Source organism: Calidris pugnax, unplaced genomic scaffold (assembly GCF_001431845.1).
Source record: "Calidris pugnax isolate Ruff unplaced genomic scaffold, ASM143184v1 scaffold63, whole genome shotgun sequence".
NCBI classification, from domain to species: Eukaryota; Metazoa; Chordata; class Aves; order Charadriiformes; family Scolopacidae; genus Calidris; species Calidris pugnax.
In genome coordinates this window covers 444,244-457,433 of record NW_015090852.1, presented here as the reverse complement: position 1 = coordinate 457,433, position 13,190 = coordinate 444,244, and the positions used below count along the sequence as shown (strand labels likewise).

The following is a 13,190-nucleotide window of genomic DNA, read 5'->3' as shown; positions in this document are numbered from 1 at the left end:
CTGCAGTTTGCACAGATGCACACCCTGGTTCAGAGCCCCATCGTCTTCACTAGGGCTCCTTGGCTTTATGTGGTGCTGGAGTGACCCCAGTGTGGGGTCAGTGGGGTGCACAGTCTCTCCCATGTCTCCCCCGACCTGCACCCCCAACTAGACCTGGGGGAAGAAACCACCTCTCTCTGGAGGCTCACCCCATCGCCAGCATCCATGTGGGAGAACTTCAAACAGGGCTAGCCTGGGCTGACCCCAGGGTAGAAGGTGGTGTGTGGACCACTGCTGCACGTATGAAGCGAGCAGTTTATATTAAGGCAAGGAGAAAGGAAGGGAGAGGGTTGTGTTTTTTTTAAAAAAAAAACCACCATATGTATATATATGAAAAAACACAACCTCATAGCAGCTTGAAATTTCCAGACCCCGCTCCTCGACTTCTTCTGATCTGGGTTAGCGGCATTTCTCGAGGATTAACAAGGAAGCCAGGAAAATCAGAGTCAAAGCTTCCCCCTCCAACCGGGCAAGCGGATGCCTAACGGGTAGAGGAGGCAGGGGAGACTTCTGAGGCCAGCGAGGGCTGCTTCTGACATGAAGGCATGAGCATTCAACCCGGCTCCAGGAGCTAAGCACGCAGGAGCCTGGCCGGGATCCAGCCGTGTACTGGGGTGGCCAGCTTGGGGGAAACTGGGTTTGCTGTACAGGAACTGTGATAAATGAGCCTAAAGCCTCATCTCCCATCCAGGAGACTGACAGCTTCAAAAAGAATAGGCAGGGGGAAGCAAGGAGGTTTGCCAGTAAATTGAAAGAAAGCAACATCAGCTTTGTAAGGACCTCCACTGCTGCACTCCAAACAGCCTGGGCAACCTGGGCTGTAAATCTTCATCAGAGACCTTAGGGGTGGAAGTGACACAGGAGCCCGGTTGACAGCCTGTGTTTTCTTTACCTGGCTGCTTGGCTCCCTCAGCCGCACGTGTGTTTGCCTTTTATCTGGAAGGGGCCAGATGTGGGCAGAAGCAGTGAGCGCCCCATGCCTTTGCACCCACCACAAATGTACAGTGGCCTGGTGCCCTGCTACACTCTGATGCTCCTGGGTTAGGCTGTCCTGCTTTCCACTGCAATCTTTCCAATCTGTTTCCAGCCCCTAGTCTGCTAATTCCTTCCAGCCTGTTTTCTCCTCCACACGCTCCTGCCTCCTTTCCCTCTTTCATAGTCTCCATAGTCTTTCAGCAGGAAGAAGAGGTGAACGGGCTGACACCTCCATGGAAGCTCATCAGGGGGCTTGGCTGTCTCATAACTCCTGTGATCTCTGGTCAAAATGCAGGTATGAGACTTTCAAAGTTGCCTGAAAAGACCTCAATGCATGGTTCATCTTCACTTCATTCCCTCGGAAGCTCATCAGGGGGCTTGGCTGTCTCATAACTCCTGTGATCTCTGGTCAAAATGCAGGTATGAGACTTTCAAAGTTGCCTGAAAAGACCTCAATGCATGGTTCATCTTCACTTCATTCCCTCGAGCTAGCAAAATGGGCTCAACCCCCCCCCAGAAGTATCTTTGAGATCTCAAGATCTTTTCTCTGCAAAGAATCGTCCTGCATTGGGTAAGTGAAATAGCTGTTCTGCAGGGTCTGACCTTTTTGGTCCCCAAACCGAGAGCGTGCACCCAGCATCACAGTGCTCCTCTATAGGATGTCCTAGATATTCCTGTTGGAAAGCTGCTTAAGATGGCACTTTGTGGTGGAAGCAACAGCAGGGACCACTGCAGGGGTGATGCCCATTTTCCTCGAAGTATCTGACCTCTGACTTTCAGGCCTGGATGATGCCAAACTTTGCTCCTCGGCAGTTCATTGCTTTGTGCAATCCAGGTGGGAGGGTTGGTGCTGCCGTTGGACAGAAGTTGCCCAAAACCAGAGACCTCCCATCACAAAGCACAAATGCACACGTTAAGTTCCCCTTGTCAACTGTTACTTTGGGGCTCGATGTGAAATAGCTTGGCAGCTGGAAACCAGGCTGTTATGTGGGCTCTCCAGGCTGAAAACAGATTTCCTTTAGGAAGAGTCAAAGAAGATTTACCCTTTGTGTCAACATTGTCAGTCAGATGATCCTGCCAGCAGAAAGGCAAGAAATCTCTGGCAGGATCTTGATGACACAATCAATATTTCCTCTAGGATCTCTTGTTGACAAGCAGTGATTTCTGAAGGGCCTTTCCCACTCATGTTAATAGATAAAAGTATCTTCTCTGAGACAACAGATGCTTATGCTATGGGAAATTATTTTCAACTAAGACTGCAGGAGCCTTCTAAGTAACCTTACTGCCCCTGCAGTAAAATTCAACTGAGGAAATACATTCCTGCTAGCATTTTCCTCTAAAATGTTATGATTGCTAGAGCTAGAAGAATAATTTGAAGGGATCCTGACTGTTTCCAAGGTTGGGCTAGTTAGCTGCCATGGGAAGTCTTCAGTGTCAGTTGTGGATCATGCCTGACTTTTGTCCAATATCTAGTACGCATAAGAAGTCTTGCTTTCTTATGCCCATCAACATCTGTATGACACTAACCCTTTAACAAGGCTAGTGCTTGCAGGGCTGATGGACAACAAGGAGACAACAGATCAAGAACTCAGTTTGCTGAACCCAGAAAGAACCCAGAAATACGTCAGAAGACCCCAAAACCTGATGTCTGAACCATCAGCTGAGACTCTGCTCCCTCACTGGCACATCAGCAACCTGCCCCCTTCCAGAGTTCTCCAATGCCTTCTTCAACAACTTGCTTTCTCCAAAACTTTCCTGAACAAAGAAAACAACCCCTCACTCTGGCAGCCTTCATCTTGTGCCTGCCAGGGCTGAAACACCAGAAGGATTTCCAGCAATCGACTGGCCCACTTACTGGCTAGTAGCTGCTGCTCACTACACATGCTGAGGGGTTTGTGCTGGTGCTGAGTATACACACAGAGCTCCAGACGAGATGGTACACTGGCATTTACACTCCCAAGGAAAGGTTTATGCTTTGAATCAGGCCACTCATGCAGCAGTTAATGTGGTATGATAAGAAAACGATGAAGTTGGGACTGTTTAGTATGAGGAAGAGGAGGCTGAGGGGAGACCTCATCACTCTCTACAACTACTTGAAAGGACACTGTAGAGAGGTTGGTGCTGGTCTCTTCTCACAGGTAATTAGTGACAGAACGAGAGGCAATGGCTTCAAGCTCCAACAGGGGAGGTTTAGATTGAACATTAGGAAAGAATTTTTCACCGAAAGAGTGATAGGGCATTGGAACAGGCTGCCCAGGGAGGGGGTGGAGTCACCATCCCTGGCTGTGTTTAAGGGACATTTAGATGCAGTGCTAAGGGACATGGTGTAGGGGAGGACTTTGTAGAGTAGGGTAGATGGTTGGACTCGATGATCCCAAGGGTCTCTTCCAACCTAGATGATTCTATGATTCTAAGTTTCTGCTTCTGTTAATGTTTTTTTTTGTTTGTTTACTGTAACAGGATTGTATTCTACCAAAGATGTTAGACAAATTAGTAGTAATGATAACAGCAAATATGAAAATACTTTGTCAACATGCAATGCTATGAAAACACAAACCATTTTGCATGATTTTTCTTGACTTGTCTCACAGGCTGTTCAGACCCATAGGGAAGTTGTGCACATGAGAGGAGCCTCAGGAACTCCAAGAGGGCATCCTTCTTACCAGCAGCTGCTGCAGCATGACTGAGATGGCCTAACTTTGCGAGCTGCATTGATCTGATTGCACGTACAGTGCCTGAAATGCCACAGGCACGCAAGCTGCTCCGCAGTTTGCAAAGAAGTCTATGTGATCGTGGCCATAATCATGATTTGCTTAGCTCCCCTTGGCCCAAGAAATGCTCCTAACACTGTGAAAAGCTGTTTACAGAAACCACTTCCTTCATTACGAGGCAAGAAATTTGGCAACTGCTTCCCAGTGCACAACAACCCTACCCCAGAGCAAAGTAGAGATGAAATCTGCATCCAATTAAAACTGGAAGGGGGCATTAAACAATTAGCACATAATTACCTGATTTGGGCTAGCATCAAGAACTCTGGGGAGGACCCTGCCAGTGCCAGGGAATCTTTAGTGACCATACCCAATGGGGACTTCAGCTGGAGGCATCATATACAAAATGCTTCTTACCCCCCAGCATCAAGATATTGGCTGAGCACAGGGCTAGAGGATCACCAGGAAATTTTCCCCGAAGCATCGGGAAAAATCCTCTCCAATTGAAATGCTAATGCTTAAGATTAAATTTAGCCAAGACATGCAGGGGGTAAAACGTTAACCATGACGAAAGGCAGTCATTTATTCTCAAAACCCTCAGTGTCTTGGTCTATGTTTTGTCACTTTTTGGTAAGACAGTAGCTCCAGGAATCTACCAGCATCTTACTACATCTAGTCACCTGGGGGTCCACAAACACTTCTGTACATGCTTAATTTTCAGCAACTGACAAGTACATTGAGGTATATGGGAAAATTCACACGATTTAGGCTAAGGCACTTACCGTACACATGAATGCATCAGGAGCTTCCATCTTGCTCCCACCCGCTTTCTTTTAAACCTATTTCCACCTATTCACCTAAACCCAGGGAATACCTCTCGTATCTTAAGAAATTTGCATGACCAGACCAAGCTGCTCTGCCTATCAAATCAGCTCTTCAAGACTGCCAGCATACCATCACCTCTCCTTCTTGTTCACGTTGGGAGAAGAGGAAAAAAGGAAATGGAGATAACAGATCCACCACGGACTTACTTCTTAGGTTTGCCCACGACGTTCTCAGCCACGTGGTATCCAGGCTTGCACTTGTAGCGACAGACTGAGCCCACGTCGTGGTTCCCCTGCAGGCACCGTGGGACCAGGAGCTTGGCGTTGGCCACCACAGGAGGTGCATCGCACTCCAGCTTGCAGTAGGCTTCGGGGAGTGACCAGAGACCATCCTCCAGGCACATCAGCCACTGGTTTGATCCTGACCCCAAAAGAGAAGCAGCATTTGAGGTTACAGCTGACCTGCGGATAGAGTCCTGCTGAGGGAAGCTCAGAGCAATCAGAAGAAGTCCTCTTGTTAGAGTGGATACTGACGCCAAGAGAGACAACAAATATGAAAACCACGGACTCCATTGCATGGACTCCTGTTTAGAAAGGCCTGCAGTGACAGGACGAGGGGAAATGGCTTCAAGCTGGAGGGGAACAGATTTAGACTGGAGATTAGGAGAGGGTTCTTCACTGTGAGGGTAGTAGAGCACTGGAACAGGTTGCCCAGGGAGGTGGTTGAGGCCCCTTCCCTGGAGATATTCAAGGAGAGGCTCGACGAGGCCCTGGGCAACCTGGTCTAGTTGGGGGTGTCCCTGCTGACTGCGGGGGGGTCGGACTAGATGACCTTTGGAGGTCCCTTCCAGCCTGGGCAATTCTATGATTCTATGACTCCAGGCTGGGGTAGAAACCAAATTCCTTGAATACAGACAGAAGTGGGGAACGGCCAATTTCTAGGGAACAGAGAAAGAATCTTTGTTCTGCAAATCTCCCCAAAACTTTCCCTTAAACTTCCCCTCTCTGGTGATGTCTCAGGACAGCTTTCAGTGGGCTGGGGACTTCTGTGTATGACAGCTATCTGCCATATTTAGCTCAGCTTATCTCCATTCTCCCCAGGTGCTTTTTGCAGCTTGCCTTACGAGCTGTCAAACGCTGTGCTACACACACTCTGCAAGTTGGAAAGTGCCAGCAGGACAGATGTGGGAACCTTAATTGGTGTGACTGGGAATTCAAACCACCCATAACTAGAGGCTTGGGTTGACTATTACAGCCCAACGGTCTGTTGTCTCTCTAGAGAAAAGGGGGTTGGGTTGACCCAACTAATGGGTGGCCAAAATTGCACAGCTCTGGGTGCCTGCAGTGAGCGTCCAGGACTCCATCAGCCACGTGGTGTCAATGATGGATGGTTCACTGGGAACTGCTGAGCAAGAAAAAAAAAGCTGCACTGTCCCCTCACTGGTGAGGTCTCAGGACAGCTTTCAGTGGGCTGGGGGCTTCTGTGTATGACAGCTATCTGCCATATTTAGCTCAGCTTATCTCCATTCTCCCCAGGTGCTTTTTGCAGCTTGCCTACACACACTCCACAAGTTGGAAAGTGCCAGCAGGACAGATGTGGGAACCTTAATTGGTATGACTGGGAATTCAAACCACCCATAACTAGAGGCTTGGGTTGACTATTACAGCCCAACGCTCTGTTGTCCCTCTAGAGAAAAGGGGGTTGAGTTGACCCAACTAATGGGTGGCCAAAACTGCACAGCTCTGGGTGCCTGCAGTGAGTGTCCAGGACTCCATCAGCCACATTGTGTCAATGATGGATGGTTCACTGGGAAATGCTGAGCAAGAAAAAAAAAGCTGCACTGAAGTGAATGGGGCTCTTCCTACTGAGGGGTTTGGATCAGCAGGTTCCTGGTGTGACCAGACTGCCTCCATGCTCCCTTTGAGCATCTCTTTCTTTTTATGAGATCTCTGCTCTGCCTACAACTGTTGTTGGACCAGGGATAAGACCAGGCCTCCACACAGTGCCTGCCTTCCCAGCGGGTTGGCACTGCTGAGGGTGTCTCTCCCCATCTGAGCACCATGCAGCCTTGTCATCCTTTCCTTGCCTATTCTTAGCATTTATTAGCCTGGAGAGCCTGCCCACAAGGATGTGAGCCTTCGGGGAGAACAAGCATCAGACACGTCCCGGCATCGACAGCTCAGCCGAGTCAGCTGGACCTCTGTGAGATTACCCTCATGGCTCAGCAGCCTTGGCTGAGCACCACCAGCCATCGTGTCAGCCGCTGGAAGTCACCCAGGGCGCTCCATCAAGGGGATGCCTTCCCACCAAAGGAGCCCATGGCAAACCTCCCGTTGAACAAGAGGTGGCTGTGAGGGAAAGATCAGATTAAAGCCCTGCCCTCAGGTGACCCACCTAAGGCAACAGGCATGGGTTCTTGCAGAATTTGGGCTGTCGAGTCGTCATTCACATGCTACCCTTTGATCAGCTCACGCTGGGGATCTGCTGGCATTCCCCCCCACCCCATCATGAAATGAGACCTTAATTCCCTGCAGTTTTTGCTCCTTAGATTTAACTTTTTTTAAAAAAAAAAAAAAAGAAAAAAGTAAATGATTTTCATACGTTTCAGCTATAAATGTCTCCATAAAATAGGGCACCCATTAAAATGATTTGTTGTATGTGATTGTTCAGAGCAAATGCGCTGGTGGAAACTCACATAAAGTCCCAATGCTTGAAGCTGTCAAGGTAATTAGCCCCGAAATCTCATCCAGCTCAGCCTTCTATAGACAGGAACAGTAGCTCTCTTTCTCCGGCTTGGCTTAAAAACATTCCTGTGGCTATTGATGGAGTCGGCAGAATGAAAGCCAGGCCGTGGCGTGTCTGGGGAACTGCTGTGCGTCTGGGTAGTGAACATCTCCCAGACTGCTCTGCAGCTGTGGGCATCAGTCTCTGCAGCTTTATGCAGCCCCAGGACTCCTGAACCACACATTTTCCCCACAGCCACCAGGCACTGAGCCACTTTTGGCTCTCTGAAGTCCTCTCTGTCTGTCCGCACTGGCTGCCGGCACGCTTCCTGCCTCCCTCGTCACCATAATGCTGGAGGCTGCCAGACCTCACCAGCTATCAGGAGAAGACATCCCTACGCCCTGAAGTGGATGGATAATGGCTGCCAGCCCAGGGATGGGAGTCAGAAGGAATTATCCCCACACTATGGTGTCCTTGTTCAAATGGGATGGAGGCCCACCATTTTGGGAGGTCTCTCAAGAGCCCAGCTGGCTGGGAGAAGCCAGGATAACTGGGAAATTCAAAACTGCAATGCTCTGTTTCAACAGTTTGGGACAGGAATGTAAAGGTGGCATCAAACAAGGACAATTTAATTCCTCAGTACTCCAGACCATACCTTGAAGCTTGGCTGGATGGATGCAGGAGAAGGAGCATCTGTGCGGGTAGGTGGTCCCCTCAGGGCAGGAGAACTCAGCGTAGTACACGTGGGACTGGTCAGGGACACCACAGTCGACGGGCTCACAAGTCACAGATCTGTCCCACTGCCCCGAGCTGCATGTCAGCACCACCTCTCGCTGCAGAGAAAGCAAGACTCCATCAGATCCCTTCAAGTGAGCCTTAATCTACTGGTTTGCCACCACAGAAGAAAGGGCTGACCTAGGTTTCAGGACAAGGAGAGCTTTTCCCCATTTTTTTCTCCCCCCGTGTGCCCTTTCTCCCCACTCTGGACACCGGGTCACAAAGCCCCTACCCGTTCATGGGGTCATGTTTGGGGTTTGAAAGCAATGAATGGCCCTTGAGGTAACAGGCAAGCCATTTGCACAAGAGACATTCTAATGCTTGGTCCGTAAGTGTTTGCCTCCAGAAAACACTAGATTCATGCCACTGTCTGAGTAGTGCCAGAGCACATCAAGGGAGAAAAAAAAAAAATCCCTTCAAGATACACTACAACTTCCTGAGCTACAAGTTATTCCCAACTCTGTATGCTGCTATTTTCTCACCTACAAGATCAAGTCTTACTTCAGCTGTTGACAAGCCACTCTCCTGTTGACTGTTTATCCCTAAACGTGCTGATTCTCTCATGCCTCAGCCCACAGACCCCACTGAAATCAGAGGTTCATATAACCTCATTCACAAATCTTAATTACACAGCCCCTCTTACACAGCTAGAGGACTGCATGAAAACCTAACCCCCTGTAGTCCCACCACTAAATATGATCAACATGTGCCACAGACTTCATCAAAACAGAGTCATGGATGACGGCGTGCCATGAGCAACATATTCTAATGCCATGGCAGGAGGGTTGGACTAGATGATCTTTCAAAGGTCCCTTCCAACCCAAACTGATCTATGATTTACACTCCCAGGCCACTAACTCCAGCCCAGTAGTCCTCAGAAAGGGGCTGCAGATAAAAGAGGTGTCTTTCAACTGTTCGTGATGTCTCTTCACTGGCTGAATACAACCACACTGCTCGTCCTCACAGCCAACCAATGTGTGACCTGTCCTCCCAGCCAACAGGTTTTGATTGAACCTGGATGTAGGGCTCTGGAGGACATCACTAAATTTGTATCTGGTACTCTTGGGCATGCAGCAGGATCATAGTGTAGCTGAACCAGGTGGAGAGGATGCTTAGGGGAGACCGGTATGCAATTTTCCAAAATGCCTCAAGATGTGCAGGCAAACCAGAAACACCACTTGGGGGTTTAGGGCATGGCACCTGCTAGCTGCCATCTGCTGTGACAGCCACATGATGAAGCTCTGTCCAGAAGTTTCCCATCTCGCTGCCAAATGCAAGAAGACTGTCACAAGAGGCAGATTTATTTTGCACGGTTTCATTTCAGAGGAGAATGGGAACGTTTCATTTTCCCTGGGCATGCCTTGGCCCACAGAGCCATGTAACCCTGTAATTAATAACCTCCATGATGATGAGGGGCTGAGAGGTGCATCCCCAGCTGCCCCAGTGCACTTCCCAGTGCCCACCACTCCTTCAGCATGGGAAACCTGCCTGCATTATGAACCCTTGCAACTCTCCAAGGGGATGAGAGGTCCATCATGCTCACATGGCCTGACTCACCTCCATCTGTCTCCACACCATGCAAGTTCACACTCTTGCTCAGGCTGTCATGGGGACCTGCTCAGGACCCTGTTCCCCCTCCAGGAAAGGGCTAAGGATGGGACACACTGTGTCCACGACCCTGCCAAGGTGACTGCCCAGACCCAAGGCAGCTCAGCTCCCCAGGACACATCAGTTCCAGGTCTCCTCAGTCAATGGTTAAGAGCTGTGCTGGCTTGTGGCTTTTACGAGGCATCCCCCAGCCCTCTGGAAAGCAGGACAAACTCTTTCATGGTGACCTCTGCGCTGCCCCACTGGCATGGGGCAGCATTATTGCAACATAACACAAAGGAAGAAAAGCTCTCAGTGCTGTCAGCTGCCTCTAAATATAGTCATTCTGCAATGACTTCATTTTTTCCTGAGACACTAACTTTAGCTTTAAGAGAGAAAGCGTCCCAGTGATGCTTAACTCTCCCAGCAATGCCAGTCTGGAGAAGATAAATGTATACCTTCTCCACTGTGGAAGTGCATCACCCTGGCTTGAGGCATTCCCTGCAGAGGCTTTATGCCCACCAGCAGAGCTGTGGTCTGCAGGCAGCACTGTGGTCTGCAAGCAGCTAGAAGGACTGCAGCAAGGAGAGAAGAGAGGTCCCCAGAGCAGGACCACCAGCCGTTGGCATGGAGGTCCAGCACCAGAACCTCCATTGGGCTGAGGTTCGTTGGAAGAGCAGTGAGGAGTTTGGGGCTGGAGGTCAAGGTGTCCTGGGGTTACTCCAACCACCTCAGGGTGTTTAAACATTTCTTAACTATCACTCCGTCCAACAGGCCATGAGGTCAACCCCCCACCATGAGGTCCACTCACCTGCATGGAGCCTAGGCTCTTCCCATTGCCGGAGCGGACGACAAAGCCCTTTTCACAGGTGATGGTACACGCCATGTGCCTCGGGCCGTCGAGTGAGGAGTTTGGGGCTGGAGGTCAAGGTGTCCTGGGGTTACTCCAACCACCTCAGGGTGTTTAAACATTTCTTAACTATCACTCCGTCCAACAGGCCATGAGGTCAACCCCCCACCATGAGGTCCACTCACCTGCATGGAGCCTAGGCTCTTCCCATTGCCGGAGCGGACGACAAAGCCCTTTTCACAGGTGACGGTACATGCCATGTGCCTCGGGCCATCAGAGGTGCAGTTGAGGGTGGCAGCATGAGCAAGCATCGGCCGCGTGCAGCTTCCTGATCCTGCACAGGCACCATGGACACAGCTATGGAGAAGAGGGAAGGAATCAGCAAGCAGGTCTCGGGGCTGATGCAGCCAGGAGGGGCTCTGTCCGGGTGACATTTGCGTGGGATGCTGAGTGGATCTCAGACACTTACAGAGACACACACCTCTCCCCCAGTCCCAGCTTATTCCAGGCTTGAAGCCTCCTAACAATGATGCCAGGAGGGGATTTTTTTCCCAGCTCTGCCTTGGCTGGATCTCAGCCCAACCCCAGCCCACACCTTTCCACAGACCATCATGTCCTTAGAAGCTGATGAAAGGAGGCATGGCCCAACAATGCCTCTTCCAAAATCGGTGCTCTCTGGTGGAGCTCCTCCAGCTCCTCTGTCCCAGGGTGTACAGGCTGCATTGTGCAGACCCTGCACACAACCTGGCACCAAAGGGACTGGTGGTGCTTGTTGTAGGTGGACCAAGGGAGCAAGAGGAAGGATATCATGGGGAGAGGGCAGTCAGGTGACATATCCAGTATGGCCACAACTCCAGGGCCAAAGTGACAGAGATGGTCCTATCAAGCAGCATTCCTGAATGCACAAGGAATAAAGAACGGTAATGCAGCATCTTCCTGAGAGTGTTGTAGCTTATCCAGCAGCAAGGTGGTCTCTACCACATGAAAATTTCTCATCTCCAACATGCTCAAATCCTACTGTACACCAGGGACCTTGTGGCAAGAGACCTCCTGAAACTGCTCTGTGGTGCCTTAGGGAGTACACCATTAGACTCACACGTGATTGTAGCCACTCACGTGTGTTCTCCCCTACATACTCTGCTCACAGATGTGTCCCAGACACAAGTGTGTGGGGACAGACAGCAAGAGATCTGCACTTTCCAAAGGCAACAAAGCCAACAGTAACATTGGGTGTTTCTCCTTCCTGGTAACTTTTAAGTCCACGCCTCGGTTTCACTCAGTGCAAATGAGACAAGATTTGCAGCAGCAGATGGTCAGGGAAGAAAAAGATGAAGAGGCATTTTCAAAGCCTGTGTTGATAGAAGGATGACAGGTGTGTCAAACCCTGTATTAGACACCAGAGAATGCACAGAGGATTCTCCAACTGCAAGCAAAAGCCTAGCTGGAGAAGAAACCTCTGCAGATACTAGGGAACCATCCATGACATGTTATTCAAACTACACACAGTATCCCCCAGATCCAGCAGCATAGTTGCCCGAGCTTCATGTCCACAGAGCCTGTGGTGGAAGGGAGAAGCTGAACATGCTGCAGCTGCCTCCTCCACCCAGCTCTAGTCACCTTTCCACTCTGCTCTGATGGTCTTTAGCAGCTCTGCTCTTTCCACAGGCTTACACAACATTTCAAGCCTGTGCACGCTGACAGCAGGCTCCTTGGGATCAAGATCATCTCAACATACACCTGTCCAGCTTTAGAGACTCAGCTGCGGCCACCAAGGTGTGATGCAGCTAAAAGGAGAAACTACCCTCCCCTGTGCACCAAACTCAAGTTACAAGAGGTCCCAGTAAAGCTCACCCATCCCCAGGGAAGAAGCAACCCCCTCCTCACCACATCAGTTTCCCCACCGAGGACCAGCCATTTGGTCCTGATTAATTAAGCATCACAAATAGCCCCACAGTGAAGAGGGGGGCTAGCCAGGGGGGCTATGGTCTCCACCAGTGAAATGCAGCCAGTGCATTAATTACCTGGGGTGGAATGGAGCCAAGACATGGAATTGACACAACAGCTCCCACAGGAAAATGCCCCAGCTCTCTGGGGGTCAGGCTTTATCTTTTATCTAGTGGTACCAGTGCAAAAAAACAAAAGTGACAGCAGCCCTCCTGAAGGAGGGGCAGAGGTGCTTCAGGTGGTAGGTGGGAGAGGAAGGAGTGAGGGGTACCCCAATGCCTCCCCCTCTGCTCTCTCCTTTGCACAGGGCTGCTGGTAGTCTTTGTGCTCTGCCTTTCACCCAGGGGAGGCAGAGGCAGCCTTTGACTCTTGAGTTTGCTCAACCTCTCCAGCCAAGGATGCACAGCTAGAAATCCCACAAACGACACAAAAAAAAAAAAAAGGAAAAAAAAAAGAAGAAGAAAAAATAAATTTTTTTCAGTTGTTTGGCTTGAAGCATTCATGTGATCCAGATGACCTCGTCAGGGTTGATGTAGCCTGGTGTGCCACAGATCCAAGATCCGTGTGTTCAAGGCTTGGCTCTTAGCCCTTAGTCGTTGGACCAGACAGTCTCCAGGTCTTGTGGGACCATTAAAAGCTTCGGTTTAGCAAGGGGGCCGTTACCTCTTCATCACTGACTTTCTCTCTCTCTCTCTCTCTGTCTCTATCCCTTTAGCTTGGCTGCCATCAGCGCTTATCTTCAGCCGACCCTCTACCTGGCA

At 50.1% G+C, this 13,190-nt stretch overlaps 1 protein-coding gene across 1 annotated transcript in view; it reads right to left on the bottom strand.

Annotated features, from left to right (window-relative positions):
* PAPPA2 (pappalysin 2) overlaps positions 1–13,190 on the bottom strand; it is a 123,560-nt gene that overhangs the window by 24,869 nt on the left and 85,501 nt on the right. Inside the window, exons 14-16 of the mRNA XM_014943322.1 lie at positions 10,671–10,842; positions 7,927–8,104; positions 4,754–4,967 (exon numbers count right to left, since the gene is read on the bottom strand). Of these exons, the coding sequence (XP_014798808.1) occupies positions 4,754–4,967; positions 7,927–8,104; positions 10,671–10,842 (564 nt within the window). The remainder of the gene's footprint in view (positions 1–4,753; positions 4,968–7,926; positions 8,105–10,670; positions 10,843–13,190) is intronic.